This window comes from Ctenopharyngodon idella, chromosome 22 (assembly GCF_019924925.1).
Source record: "Ctenopharyngodon idella isolate HZGC_01 chromosome 22, HZGC01, whole genome shotgun sequence".
NCBI classification, from domain to species: domain Eukaryota; kingdom Metazoa; phylum Chordata; class Actinopteri; order Cypriniformes; family Xenocyprididae; genus Ctenopharyngodon; species Ctenopharyngodon idella.
The window spans coordinates 29,688,477-29,702,597 of NC_067241.1; the positions used below are offsets into that span (position 1 = coordinate 29,688,477).

Sequence of the window (14,121 nt, forward strand, 5' to 3'; positions counted from 1 at the left end):
GATTAGAGCGTACAGCTAATGAAAGTCCAAAATCCAGTATCTCAAAATATTAGAATATTTACATTTGAGTTTCATTAAATGACCATCCCTACAGTATAAATTCCGGGTATCTCTTGTTCTTTGAAACCACACTAATGGGGAAGACTGCTGACTTGGCAATGGTCCAGGAGACAATCATTGACACCCTCCACAAAGAGAGTAAGTCACAGAAGGTCATTACTGAATGGGGTGGCTGTTTACAGAGTGATGTATCAAAGCATATTAAATGCAAAGTTGACTGGAAGGAAGAAATTGGGTAGGCAAAGGTGCACAAGCAACAGGGATGACCGCAAGCTTGAGAATACTGTCAAGTAAAGCAGATTCAAACACTTGGGAGAGCTTCACAATGAGTAGAATGAAGCTGGAGTCAGCGCATCAAGAGTCACCACACTCAGACATCTTCAGGAAAAGGACTACCAAGCCACTTCTGAACCAGAGACAACGTCAGAAGCATCTTACCTGGGCTAAGGAGAAAAAGAACTGGACAGTGAACAGTGGTCGAAAATCCTCTTTTCAGATAAAAGTAAATTTTGCATTTCATGTTGAAATCATGGTCCCAGAGTCTGAAGGAAGACTGGAGAGGCACAGAATCCAAGCTGCTTGAAGTCTAGTGTGAAGTTTCTGAAGTCAGTAATGATTTGGGGGGGCCGTGACATCTGCTGGTGTTGGTCCATTGTGTTTTATCAAGTGCAAAGTCAATGCAGCCATCTTCCAGGAGATTTTGGAGCACTTTATGCTTCCATCTGCTGACAAGCTTTATGGAGATGCTGATTTCCTTTTCCAGCAGGACTTTAGCATCTGCCCACAGTGCAAAAACCACTTCCAAGTGGTTTGCTGACCATGATATTACTGTGCTTTATTGGCCAGCCAATATGCCTGACCTGAATCTATGGGATATTTTCAAGAGAAAGATGAGAAACAGTCGATCCAACAATATACAGATGATCTGAAGGCTCAAGAGTGCCTCAGCAGTGCCACAGGCTGATCACTTCCATGCCACACTTCACTGATGCAGTAATTTGTGCTAGGAGCAAGTCATTTGCTGTAATATGTCCTGCCGATCAAGTATTGAGTGCACAAAAGAACATACTTTAAAGAACTTGAACTTTTCTGTTTTGCAAATCCATTTTTTGATTGATCTTAGGAAATATTCTAATATTTTGAAATACTGGATTTTGGACTTTCATGAGCTGTACGCTCTAACCATCAAAATTTAAAAAAAAAACTTTTGAAATGTTTTACTTTACATGTGGGGAATCTAGAATATATGAAAGTTTAATTTTTAAAAATAATTTATAATAAAAAAATGAACTTTTTGATGATATTCTAATTATATGACCAGCACCTGTATACTGTGGCAGTATCGAGGTACAGTGATCGTATCAGGTGGTAATACCATGGTACTTTGACATATGCCATGATACTGGTTACTAAATTAATTTGCAACACCAGAGTACTATGACATATTTTGTTCTTACATAGTAATGATAAACATGTTACTGAATATTCGCCACTGTACGCTACATCACAGCTGTCAATCAATCACTCACTCTTTCTGCTGTTAAACAGCGAGCAAACCGATTATATGTGATACAGTAATACCTGATCAACTGTTCTGCGTGTCCAACAGTAGTTTTCTGATCCAGTAAATCACTGTCAGCTTTATTATTCGCATGTTCTTGACCGTGTGTCTGATCATCTGCCGCAGCAAACCGCCCGAGATCAGCCGTCAATATAATTAATAACACACTGATTACAGCAGCTCGATTACTGACACTCATCGTGCTTATAAACATAAATAATCATTAGACGTAAGGAAAAATCGCAAAATTAAACCCGTGTCGCCACAATCCATGATTCGCAGAGTAAATATAACGTCATCATTATTTACCCGGAAGTTCTGGGAAATGTAGTTTAAATTTGTAGTTTTACCCTCCGGGTATTTTCAATGGCATAAAACGTATATATCGGGTGTTTATATTCACATAGTCTACATATTGTACGATGCACAAAATATATGAATTATCGTAGAAAAACAATTGTAGTTTAAGAAACTGAGCTGCTGGCCTCACATTGCAGCGATGGGTTCTGGGAGTTATAGTTCATAAGGTGGGCGTGTCTACAATGCGCATTTCTGTGATGCATCAGCTTGGAATGAAAGGTTTCATGCCATTAGTTTATCTCTCTCTCTCTCTCCCTCTCTCTCTCTCTCTCTCTCTCTGTGTGTGTGTGTGTGTGTGTGTGTGTGTGTGTGTGTGTGTGTGTGTGTGTGTGTGTGTGTGTGTAGCCTAACTATATAAACTGGATCTCATACACTGCTTCAATTTGCAGTACAGTCATTGATATATATAGGCTATTAATAGGCTACATTGTTCTGTTTTATTCTATTCCATTTTATTTGATGTTCTTTTTAAGCTCTGTTCTATTATATTCGCGGTGTCGATGTTCAGAAGGACAGATGGATCGCTCTTGTGAAGGTTTTTTTTTTTTTTTTTTTTAGCTAGACTCATACTATAAATAATATCCAAATGCATTAATGGGTCTATTATATCGGCGGCATTAAATTAGCCCTCTGCGATCGATACGCGCATTTATACTGTACCTGTCTGTCGGTTTCACAGCCTTTGACGAAAGTGGACCATGAGTGCAGCGTTTCCGTTACGTAATCATGTAAAGTCATGCATAGTAATTTTCACACACTCCCTTCTTTGCTGACGGTCCCTTTTATTGCCCTGATATGTGCGTAACGCAAGTCCCATGCGCTTCCATTCATTAGCAGCGCTCAGGAGGGTGTGTGAGTGAGTGAGTGAGTGAGTGTGTGTGTGCGCGCGCGCGCTGTCCCTGACCAATACATACAGATACACGGGATGGAGATGATGAGACTCTACTAGGACGAGTGAACCTTCTAGATTGGATAAATTTTGGGATCGGATCTGAATCAGCGTGTTTGCGCTAGGACTCTCCATCTGGGTCTATTAACGGGACATATCTGCCTATATAGCATATAGAAGAATATCTGCGTCTCTTTATATAATGCCGACACATATAAGATTTCGGAGAAGGTCATTTCTCGGGCTTTTATTTCTCTTCTCGCTCTCCACTTCTGCACTGTACTTCATCTATTCAGCTCCTGGAATAGGTAAGGTGACATTTAGTTTTATAATACTGAATAACATCTACTCTGAATACATGTGGTGATGTGGGTGACATCTGGTGTATGATTATTTAGGCTGGTCTGTGTTTTTATATAGTCAGATTTCTCATCTGATAGGCTAATGATCATACGATAGAAACGATGTTTTAATTAGTCATTGAATAGCCTAATTGTTTTCGTTTTTAATTTATTGTGAATGATAGGCTATTATGTAATATAGGCTATGAGCGAGCGGTTATTTGTGTTTGGTTATTTGCACATTCTGTCAAGACTTCCTATCAAATCATGCCGTTTACTGTGGTAAGCATGTATGGAGATCTCCGTTTATAGAGAACATACATAGCAAAAATAAGACCCGTCTGGTTGAATTGCGCTTTTATCTTTTTTGGACCGTTGAACTTTGTTTAGCCTATAGATTGTGCTCAAGTAAAATTATGAATTGTGCTACTAATGTATATTCGTCCTTTCCGGGTGCGTTCGCTTGGACGGGCACACCACACAGTTTTTGGTAAGTCCCGCCCCCAAGACGCGCCTTCCCGGTAGCGGAATTACAGTCCTACGACTGCATGCTTCGGTAATGAATATTTCATTAGGACATGCTGACGTTGCTTTATTAACTTCTACTGGAGGAAGAACTGAATCGTAAATTTTAATAGCCTACTACAAGCCGTAGCAGGATTTGTAAATGTCGATTCGCGATTAGCTTTAGATAATTCTTAAATAATGCAGTAGCTATCAAACATTCACATTATTACGTCATGTAATGCTTAAAAGATTATTTAATATAGCTATACATGAATAACATTAGCATGAATTATAAAACTGTATATTTTATATGTATAATGTATATTTTATACAAATTAAAACTGTATATAAAGCCATATGACTTAATCTATTCATGTAAAGAGGTGTATATATTAGGTATAAGTGAGTGAGAGAATAAAACAGTTCTTAGTAGGCTACTGAACATTGAGACAAAATTGGAGGAATTGCAAAGCTGTGTTTTGTGTCACAACAGATCAAGTGAATATAGTGCAACTTCAGACAGGAGCCCGGTGTGGTCAAGTGTGTTATTACTGTGTGCCAAACTGTGAACTTTTTAACTTGATATGAAAAAAGTTGTTTTTTTGTTTTGAACCAAAAATTTCCCTACATCGCTTTATCATTTCACCTCTATGCCTTGTTCTGATTTTTTTTTTCAGCTTATTATGTAAATTTGCTTAATTATTAATGAAGTCACTTTAGGAACTATTTTAGCTTCCTTTTCCTCCATGGGAATTTCCTCTCATAGTAGAAGAACAAGGACCAGTAATTCTAGTATGTTAATAATGAATGAAAAGTGCAGAAACTGCATTTGACTTGGACTGCACTGATGTGTGTAGAGCATGAAACAGGAATACCCTCTTCTGGAAGGGAAACACAGGAAATGTCAAGCCCCAGTGTGTTTCTAGTGATGGTGGGGCAAATTTTGGCTTTGGCACTAGATGAAATAAAAAGATAGCTCTTCTTTGGAAACCAGTGATTTTGGGTTATCTTCACCCAGGAAATAAACCTTAGGAATATGTCGATAAAATTCTTTTAAAAGTATCAGTTTTTGTGTTCATGTAGATCGGATATATTTACTGTGATGTAAATCTAATCTTAGAGGCATGCTTTAGTTTTTCAAAACTGAAAATCATTTACTTTCCTTCAAGTCATTCCAAACCTATAAGACTTCCTTTAGGTCTTCGGAACACAAATTAAGATATTTTTTATATTCTCTCATCATCTCATCAACGTACATACATAGAGCACTCAAATATGGTCAACAAGCTAAACCGTAATTCTGTGACATGCAAAAACAAAGCTCACTGATTATTGCGGAAACTTAAACATGATTGTGTAATGTTAGGAAACACCTGACTGGTTTTCACGCATCAAAAAAAAAAAAAAAAAAAAAAAAAAATGCATACTTGAGCTTCCGTTTACCATATTTGATGTGCTGTAAATGTGTGCAGATCAGTTTTTAATATGCAAATAAGAGCCTAATTTAAATCTGTTCATCATATAAAATGATCAGGTTAAATCGTCGATTCATATGGATTACTTTTACGATGCCATTATGAACTTTTTGAAGCTTGAAAATGTTGATCACGTGGACTTTCAGTGGATGGACAAAAATTATGAGGGAGTATTAAAAATGTCTTTATTAGTGTTCCAAAGATGAATGACAGTCTTATGGGTTTGCAACTACATGAGAGTGAGTAAATTATATAATTTTCATTTTTGTGTGAAACCTTTAAGCCTTATTTGGTAATACAAATTTGAGTGAGTAAAACAGATTTGAATGAGCTATAGACTTTAGTAAGATTCCTCATCAACAGAAATAAACATCTGTTGTAGGTGTTTTTTGCATCAACATACTTCTAAGCTTTTTCAAACCTACAAAAAAAAAAAAAAAAAAAAACACCCAACAACAGAATATACACTCACTCCCTATCTAGCCACAAACCAGGAGAAAACAGGAGATTACAAAATAAAATGGCACCCACCTCCCTACAGTTCCCAACTGATGATGAAACAAAACAGACAATCAGATGAATAACAACTTAAAAAGGTAAAACAAAGAAATAAGGTACTTCGTCACAACAAAACAGAACTCTTAGCTTAGGAGTTTAACAGGACTAAAGCATTCAATAGAAAGCAAGCAGCTAAAGCAACAGCATTTTAGGCCAAAGGGGAAAAATGCAAACAACCATACAGTTCCAAAAAGGATGCACCACAGCTTCAACGACTCGACTGGACTGGACTGGACTGGACTGGACTGGACTGGACTGGACTGGACACAGATCATGCTCTGGAGAAAGATTCTCATCAGTCAAGAGTTGTGCTCTGCTTTTATGCTGCTTCTTACAGCAGGTACAGCTGGGGGCGCAATCAGCTACCTGCCAGAGTGAAAGAGTGTGAGGAGCCAGAGAGAGCCAGAAACACAGTGGAAAACAAAAAGCAACCAAACAGCATTGTCATCTATACAAAGAAAAAACTTTTTTTTGCATCATTGTCGTGTAAACGTACCCTGAAACAAGGGTATAAATACACTGGGTAAGGAGGCTAACCAGGAACAGGTGAAGGTGATTAGTCCTCATGGTAACTAACAAGGGAAACTATGGAGACTGGCTGCGTCCAAAACAGCATAGCTACTCTCTTGCATAGGTATTTATTTTGAACAAGTAATACTTTACGACTGCTAAAAAGTATGTTCTCTATACAGTAGTATGAATGTGTGCAGTATAAATGTAATCCGGATGTACTACATTCTCCATGTTGTCAATGTCATTGTTGTCATTGAACTACCAGTGTCAGTTGCGTTTCTTCACTGCCATTCACAAATCCTCTCCCGTGGCCTCGTGGGATAGTAAAGTGTCCATTGTATGCACACTTCACCATTTTGCCAGAAGTAGTAGTGCCTACTCTTATATGAGTACTGTGAATTCGGACATACTTTTTTGTCTCATACTGAAGAATGCAATTTCAGATGCAGCCGAAGACAAACAGGAACAAACCACAGGAAGAGAGCATAGGCACAGCAAGACAAAGGAATATCAAAATAAAGTTCCTGAAACATAAATAACAGGAGAATCATGTCAGTCACCTTGGCTTATTAACAAAGGGGTTGGTTACCCTCTTAGGTCAGTTCTTAGGTCATTTCTAATTCGCTGACAGTCTTGTCAAAGTATAACTGTTTTCAAATACTATACCTTTATTTCATTGCATGCAGACTGATGTCCTTGGCCATGCAAAATTAAAGACAACTTTGTTTCTTCTGAATTTTGACACATATGTGAGTATAGCAGATTAAAAAAGAAAAAATGTAGGCAAGAACTTGGTTCAGTGTTGATTGAATGTTGAGATATGGCTGTTGGAGGCAGATGAATGTGAGCTTGCAGGGGCGGGATTTAAGTGGACTAAATGATTGGAGAAGTCCTGCATACAGTATACATCACCAGAGAGAAGATACAATTTTGACATTTTGTTAAAAAATTATGGGGTAATTATAAGATACTGTTTACAATAAGATCTTTAAAATGCATTTAAGAAAAAGATAGGATAGTGTGAATTTTCATTTCATGTTGATATCATTACATTTTGAAAAGGACAATGCCGAGAATTCAGTGCATCAGGAATTAGATGCAACTGACCTCAATTTGGCTAAATGCACACAATAAGAGTGCTGTGTATCTCTCTATATTTGTCTCAATGAGAAATGCAGTGGATCCATGGAGATACATGTCTCGTGTCCCCATGGAAACGACCCCCTGAGGGGTATTTAATGCTTGTCAAGGGAGTTAAGTTCGTAGGTCACTGAATTCAGTAAACCACTTACTGCTCATTTCACACATGCCGAGGCTCATGGGAGGGATCGCAGGCCACAGATGTGTCTGATTGCTGGAGTTTCTTGAAATTAACCTAGAGAAAATCCTGCTAGAGCTCACTAGAGCACAGATCCTATTTATAGACGTGGACCCCATGGAAACCCAGGTGCCTCCGTTCGTCCTCTGAGGAAGCCAGTGACTGCCAGATGGAAGACAAAAGAGGAAGAGAAATTGTCTTTCTGCAGGACTGCCTTTATTCCAATGCTGAATGTCCAGTTAAGCTGCAAAAAGAGTCAGATCTGGGGATTGGAGAAACAATGGAATACATCTGACATAATCCTGATGTTCATGAAATCATTGTTGAAATTGTTGAGCAGTGTCTATAATCCATGACTACAGGATTAGATCCAATGACTCCCATGAGATGATGCTCCTATGTGAGATTATGCCGACATGTTCCTGAATCAACATCATTGTTGGTCCTGGAAAAACATTCCCAATAACCAAATCAGATTTTAGGGTTAGGGTAAGTGACTGTGTTGGATTTTATCCATAATTGTTTTTCCTTTTCATTTTGTCTGAGGATGTTTGAGGGAAGTGTTCCAACACATCCCTTAAAATGAATTTGTTTCATTTTCTTTTGTATTGTACTTACCAAAACTAATTGTGTGGAGTTGTCCTTAATTTAAGTTAATTGAACAAACGTATTGTTTAACTAAACAATTTTAACTACTTAAGTGCAGTTTCATTCATCATTATATGCAATGTATAGAATGAATAATAAGTAGAGACTGCTGTTAGTACTGGCATTAGTATAGTTATTATTCACTGAGTGAAGCAACTCAACTTACACAATAACTATAGCTGCTCACACATATACGTATACATACAGCTACTCAGAGCCTAACCACAAAGGCCAATCTTCAGCATAACTTTCAAAAGCATTACAGAAACTCTTTGAATTGTCCAACATAACTAAACATTAAAAACTAACATGTCTTTCCTTTTACTCAAAAACACATACAATAACACCTAATGCAGTTCCAAAGCATGCTGGGAACTACAGATCTACTGCCTGGTTAGTTATGTAAAAAAAAAAAAAAAAGATTAATGTAGTCCCAACGCAAATTAAGTAAACTTCAGTTTTAAATATATTAGTGGATTGACCGAAATGAAATTAAGTACTCTGGCAAATCCTTTTGATCCCAGTATACATTAACCCACCTATTATCAAAAATCATTTTAGTAAACAAAACAAAACATTTTCTTATGACCTTACGTGAATTCTTTTGACAACATACATCATGAAATATAATCATATCTGGGTAACAGGTGAATTATAGCTACAATTAGCATCAAGCTACACATGACAATTTATGAGACTGATACTATGCTTTTACTCAAAACTCACTGTAAACCATGATTGAGTGTTTGTAATAACTTTTAATAATTTGCAATACATTGTGGATTTTGGTCACATGATGAGGCAGAAATGTTATTATTTGTAGCATTTTAGAATAAGCTAATCGCTACACCTGCTTAGAATTTCTTATGTAAAAATCCCAACATGTTCTCCAACCAATACACCTATATAGGTCATTTGTCATTAATGTAGTCATTAATGAGTAAAAAACGAGTTTTGCTAAATAAAAAAAAGAGTTTTGCTAAATGGAAATAGGACAAATGCTGTAAAAAGTCCACACATTGCATTTAAATGAACACGCATTTATATATATATATATATATATAATATATTATATATGATTGGTAACGACAGTCATGCGTCATTTCATGACGACAGACGTAACACGACACTGTCATTATTTTTACGCCAGCTAGAGGGCGCATGACTTTAAAAAGTAAATAAAGGTCGTAATAAGGTGGTTGAAAAACGACCTATAGGGTCGTTTTTTATTTTTTGGAGGACAGTCTGAAAAATCCTTTCTTAAAATAGCTCAATAGCCCACATGAAAACAACATACAAATCATATGCTGCCGTAATTGTGTGTTTATTAGCTGTGTTAAAATGTTTCTCTGGGTTTGTATGTACGGAACAAAACGCGGAAGTTTAGTGGAAGTTTGTCATCGGAAGAGAAGGGCGGGTAATTCAGAAAACTAATATGAATTCAGAAAACTAATAGACTAATTAATATTCTGTTTAAAGAAATACAAACTAAACATGTAAATATACCCTAATATTCACAAAGGCGCACATGCAAAGTCAGAAATTTGAGGAGAAAATATGCAAATACCAATTCTGTGGGCTGGAACAGAAAAGTAATAAAACAAGTGGTGTAACGGACTACTGCTGGCTGGGAGTAATAATATTACTCTTGAAAGGAGTAATGAGTAATGAGTAATAAATTACACTTTTTGAGTAACAAGCCCAAAACTGATGGTGACCTTCTGTCAGTTTGTAGAAAACTAGGTTGAAGGTGATTCATCAAACCACATTGTGTGTTCCACTGCACAGGATCCAGGTTATGCTGCCCTTACCTATGTTATGCTTTTGTCTTTCTGAATGCTTTATGCACTATATACCTAGCCAAGAGAGCTAAAACCAGCCTGGTGCATGCAAAACCACCGCAAACAGATACACAGGTCACAATTCAAAGGTGGGCTTGAAAATACATCTGTGGCTGCATGATCATTATCATCATGTAGTTCCTGTTTGTTTCCTTTTCCAGAAGTTATTATGAGTGGCTGCTATAGGTGAAATGTTAAGGTGTTGCTGGGCTGTATTTGTGGTTGCTTACTGAGTACTGACCCAAGTCAAAAGAGCAGATCCCTCAATGATATTCTGGTGTAAAAGTGAGAACCTGCAATTGTTACCTTGAAGAGCGATTTTTAACTGATTTAATAAAAATGAGTTTTGTTGGTATAAGTTGCATCTGAATTTATGCATGTATGTGAGAAACATTAGTGCTTTTACTATCATGTGTGTGTGACTTTTGCTATTTTGCTCTTCTAGCTTTGTAACCACACATGCATAGTGCATGTGCAGGATGTTCAACACCACAGTCCCCACCAAAAACCTTCTTAGATGAATACTCATTGAGACACATGCAAATGCTGCAAAGCTAGAAATCACTCTTCAGCCTGGAGCCGTGCAGAGACAACATACGTTGAAATATGCATGCACGTCTTCCATGTATGGCGTAAGAAGACGTTTGCAGGATCAGCCCATCTGTGGTTCCAACCTCTCACCATTTAGTTTTATCTTCGTAAAAAGTAATTTATCTCTGAGTCTCTGACATGGTGTGGAAAGTAGTTGCTTAGAGGCAGGGCATTCCAGCTGGTCTCTGGTTAGTGTCATATTTGCATGGCCATTTGTTTACAGAAGATTAGGTCAGATGGAAATGCACCAGGGAGGATAGACAGAGGAAATGTACACCTACAGTTTGGTACGCATGTTAGACAGAGGAAAAAGAAACTGGATATGGATATAGCAATTTATTTAAAGAATTAGTCACTTGTATTACACTCTAATTATCTTGAGAAATTTGAACTGTAGTAGATCGTTTTTTCCAAATGTTTGCTGTGTCATTTGTTCAACAGAAACATGACTGATGTGTCTAGTGAAGGCTGAACCCTTATAGTATCAGTCTGATTCTGATAACCTGTGTTACATTGGTGAAAATGCTCACAGTTGTCAGATATAGGGTGTTATTAACCCTGTGTTGTCCCTGCATTGCAAGCCCACCCACTGGAGCTGCTGTCTAAGGCCCAAGGACAGCCATGTGACACCAAATGCCGTATTAAGAATGGAATTTGGTTAAATTTCAATGGGGGAGGAAGCCGCCACCTTCCTGGTCACTACCTCATGTAATCTCTTTCATTAGCCACGTGAAAAATGACTGAGCTAATCTATTTACTCATTCAGTGATACGATAATCAATAGTCTTATCATCTGTGCATGACCAAGAGAAAAACTGCAGTACATACTCAGACTGTGTGTAAGTCACAAGACTGGCTGTTTATTAGTACTTATAAAGCACATATTAATGCCTTATTCTACATGACCTTATTCTACATTCTTAATCCTACCCAATACCTAAACTTAACCACTACATTACTAACTATTAAGCAGTAAATTAGGAGTTTATTGAGGGAAAAGTTATACAACATAAAGTGTAACATAAACAATCATATGCACATAACTAATTACAAATAAGGAGATGTTGATTAACTTTCCTTAATGGAAAAAAAGAGCAGTGAAAGTGACTGAGGCTGTCAGTCCAACACACTCATAACTGTTTTACATTTTGGCAAATTAGTAGCAAATTTGTACAATCTCATTCATATGTTTTAATACAATCTGCTTTTACGCTGCACTGAGGGTTAGGTTTAGGGGTGGACCTAAATACTTAGGGTTTATCTATATATATATATATAAATCGTTTCTCATGAGATTGGGCTAGTCAGTCATAGAGGTTTGGAACAACATGAGGGTGAGTAAATAATGATAATTTTATTTTTGGTAACCCGATCTCACAGGAAAACATAACTATTTTATGCGGTGGTGATTTTGTATGTGTTAGAGCCATAAACAACATTAAAAATTTTGTAATATTTTTTCTTTATAGCAAGAGTGATTTTGCTTATTAATATACGATATGTATATTTTGTCATTTTTGTATTGTATCATCATGTGACTTTAGTTAGTTTTACGCGTGGTACGTATGCGTTAAGAATTTGAAGAAGAATAAGGAAGAAGGAAGTGATTTGCGCTAGACAGTCTTTTGACTGGGAAAAGTTTTTAAAAATCATGTTTTTGTTATTTTTTGTGCTTGATTAAGTGTAAATAGTTTTTGAGTTTGATTCTTTTGTTCTGTAACTTCACAAAGAAAATGTAAACTGTACACTACACTCTCAGAAAAAAAGGTACAAAAGCTGTCACTGGGGCGGGACGCTTTCAAAAGGTACACCTTTGTACCTGAGTGCATAGTAGTACCTAAATGGTACATATTAGAACCTTTTTATAGGATACATTTTTTTTCTGAGAGGGTATGGTTATGGTTTCATGCATCAAATACTTTGTGCAAGACCCCTGTGGAAATGGCGGAGAGCAGAAAATGGCTCGGCTCACCATTACAGTATGAATTCATATGAAAATAATTTTTATATAATTATTAATTTTATATCATTTTATATGATTTTATATAATATATAATTTTTAGAAAAAAAGGTAAGCGTGAAGGTTCACCTCTATCCCCACCCCTAAACAAAACCATCACTGAGGCATAAGCAGATCATACAAAAATGTACAAATGAGATCATACAAATTCATAAGAATTAGCTACCAACTGGCAAAAAAGAATTGCAATGAGATTGTGTGGTAAAACTATTCTAAGTCGCACTAGTCTTAGACAGTCTGCAGGCCAATGTGGAGTTGTGTGCATCCCACATTCATTCTAATTACTTTTAAATAAACTTTTTTCATTGTATGTGTATTAAAATTACACACACGAAAACAGTGTAAAATCTGAAATGTCACAAAGGTTTTTGTGGCTTATACAGATGACAGACAAGGTGTAGTTTATGACGTCACCTCTCTTGCTCTCTTGCACCTGTGTGGGTGTTTACAGGCTGAGACATGCAACATTACTCTCATTTGACTGCTGCTGTTGCACTCAGAAATGAAGAACCTCTAGTCGTACAGGGTGTGTTTGTGCGTCTGATCCAAAAGTTTAATGTTCCAACAGTTCCTGGATCTGTTTCCTTCTAGCCAAATCCTCAAATATTTCTAAAAATAAACAGAGCAGTATCAAAGGGCAATGGTCTGGTCTAAAATGTCTTACTCAGCCTAAATAAAATACGAATACAGCATGCAGTATAGCTATAAACTGCCTGAGGTACCATGTCAGGAAAATGACAAGGAAATAGTATGTGAGCCAAAGCAATAACCAGTTTTATTATGTAACATCCAACCAGATCTCTTAAAAAAAAAAAAAAAAAAAGAAAAAGAAAAAAGTTACTTTTTTACGAGACATTTCATTCAAACAAAACGTTGGCAGGAAGATCCACAACTAAACCAAACCCTCGGTGGGGTGTAAGCAGTTGGTACCAAAAAGTACAAATGACATTATAAAATGTCTTATGAATTCACCACTAAATCATGATCAAAACGTTAAATAGTTACAAATTCCCATGAGAGTGTGTTGCAGTCTTGTTTCTTTAGGTCTTATTCAAATTATCATAGGATTAATTTGTGTGAAAAAAAAGTTTTAATTTGTTCTTTGTACTAAATGAATGGGGTATCTAGCTGATCAAATTCAGTATAGTATTTCATTAACACATCATTGCATTGTATTTTTATAAATTTAAGGTAAAAATCCAGTTTTGACTTTTAAATTTGCTCCTTGGATGCTTAAAGTCACCATGAATTCAAAATGGACGATTTGTTTTTTAAATGTAATATAGCAGTGTTTATTATAAATGATCTGTCCATGCACATCATTATTATTTTTTTAATTCACGTACCCCTGTAATCTTGAATCAGAATAACTTCCCCTCCCTCTTGCAGCAACATCTCTTGATGACGAGGGTGGGGCAACCTGTCACTCACATGAGATC

The 14,121-nt window shown here is 36.7% G+C and overlaps 3 protein-coding genes across 12 annotated transcripts in view; 1 reads left to right on the plus strand and 2 right to left on the minus strand.

Moving 5' to 3' along the window:
• LOC127505175 (uncharacterized) overlaps positions 1-14,121 on the minus strand; it is a 456,255-nt gene that overhangs the window by 224,746 nt on the left and 217,388 nt on the right. The gene's annotated exons all lie outside the window — the stretch shown is intronic.
• slc9a8 (solute carrier family 9 member 8) overlaps positions 1-14,121 on the minus strand; it is a 198,944-nt gene that overhangs the window by 37,082 nt on the left and 147,741 nt on the right. The window contains exon 1 of one of the 6 annotated variants that reach the window (XM_051880529.1): positions 1,642-1,933. The exons of the other annotated variants lie outside the window; for them this stretch is intronic. Coding sequence (XP_051736489.1) covers positions 1,642-1,835 — 194 coding nt within the window. The 5' untranslated portion in view covers positions 1,836-1,933. Of the gene's footprint in view, positions 1-1,641; positions 1,934-14,121 lie in introns of those variants that run through there. 6 annotated transcript variants of the gene reach the window in all.
• b4galt5 (UDP-Gal:betaGlcNAc beta 1,4- galactosyltransferase, polypeptide 5) overlaps positions 2,779-14,121 on the plus strand; it is a 198,397-nt gene continuing 187,054 nt past the window's right edge. For 2 of the 5 annotated variants that reach the window (XM_051880571.1, XM_051880570.1), the window contains exon 1: positions 2,779-3,178. In XM_051880571.1, coding sequence (XP_051736531.1) covers positions 3,073-3,178 — 106 coding nt within the window. In that variant the 5' untranslated portion in view covers positions 2,779-3,072. The remainder of the gene's footprint in view (positions 3,179-14,121) is intronic. The other 3 variants (XM_051880568.1, XM_051880569.1, XM_051880566.1) reach the window with 2 other exon arrangements.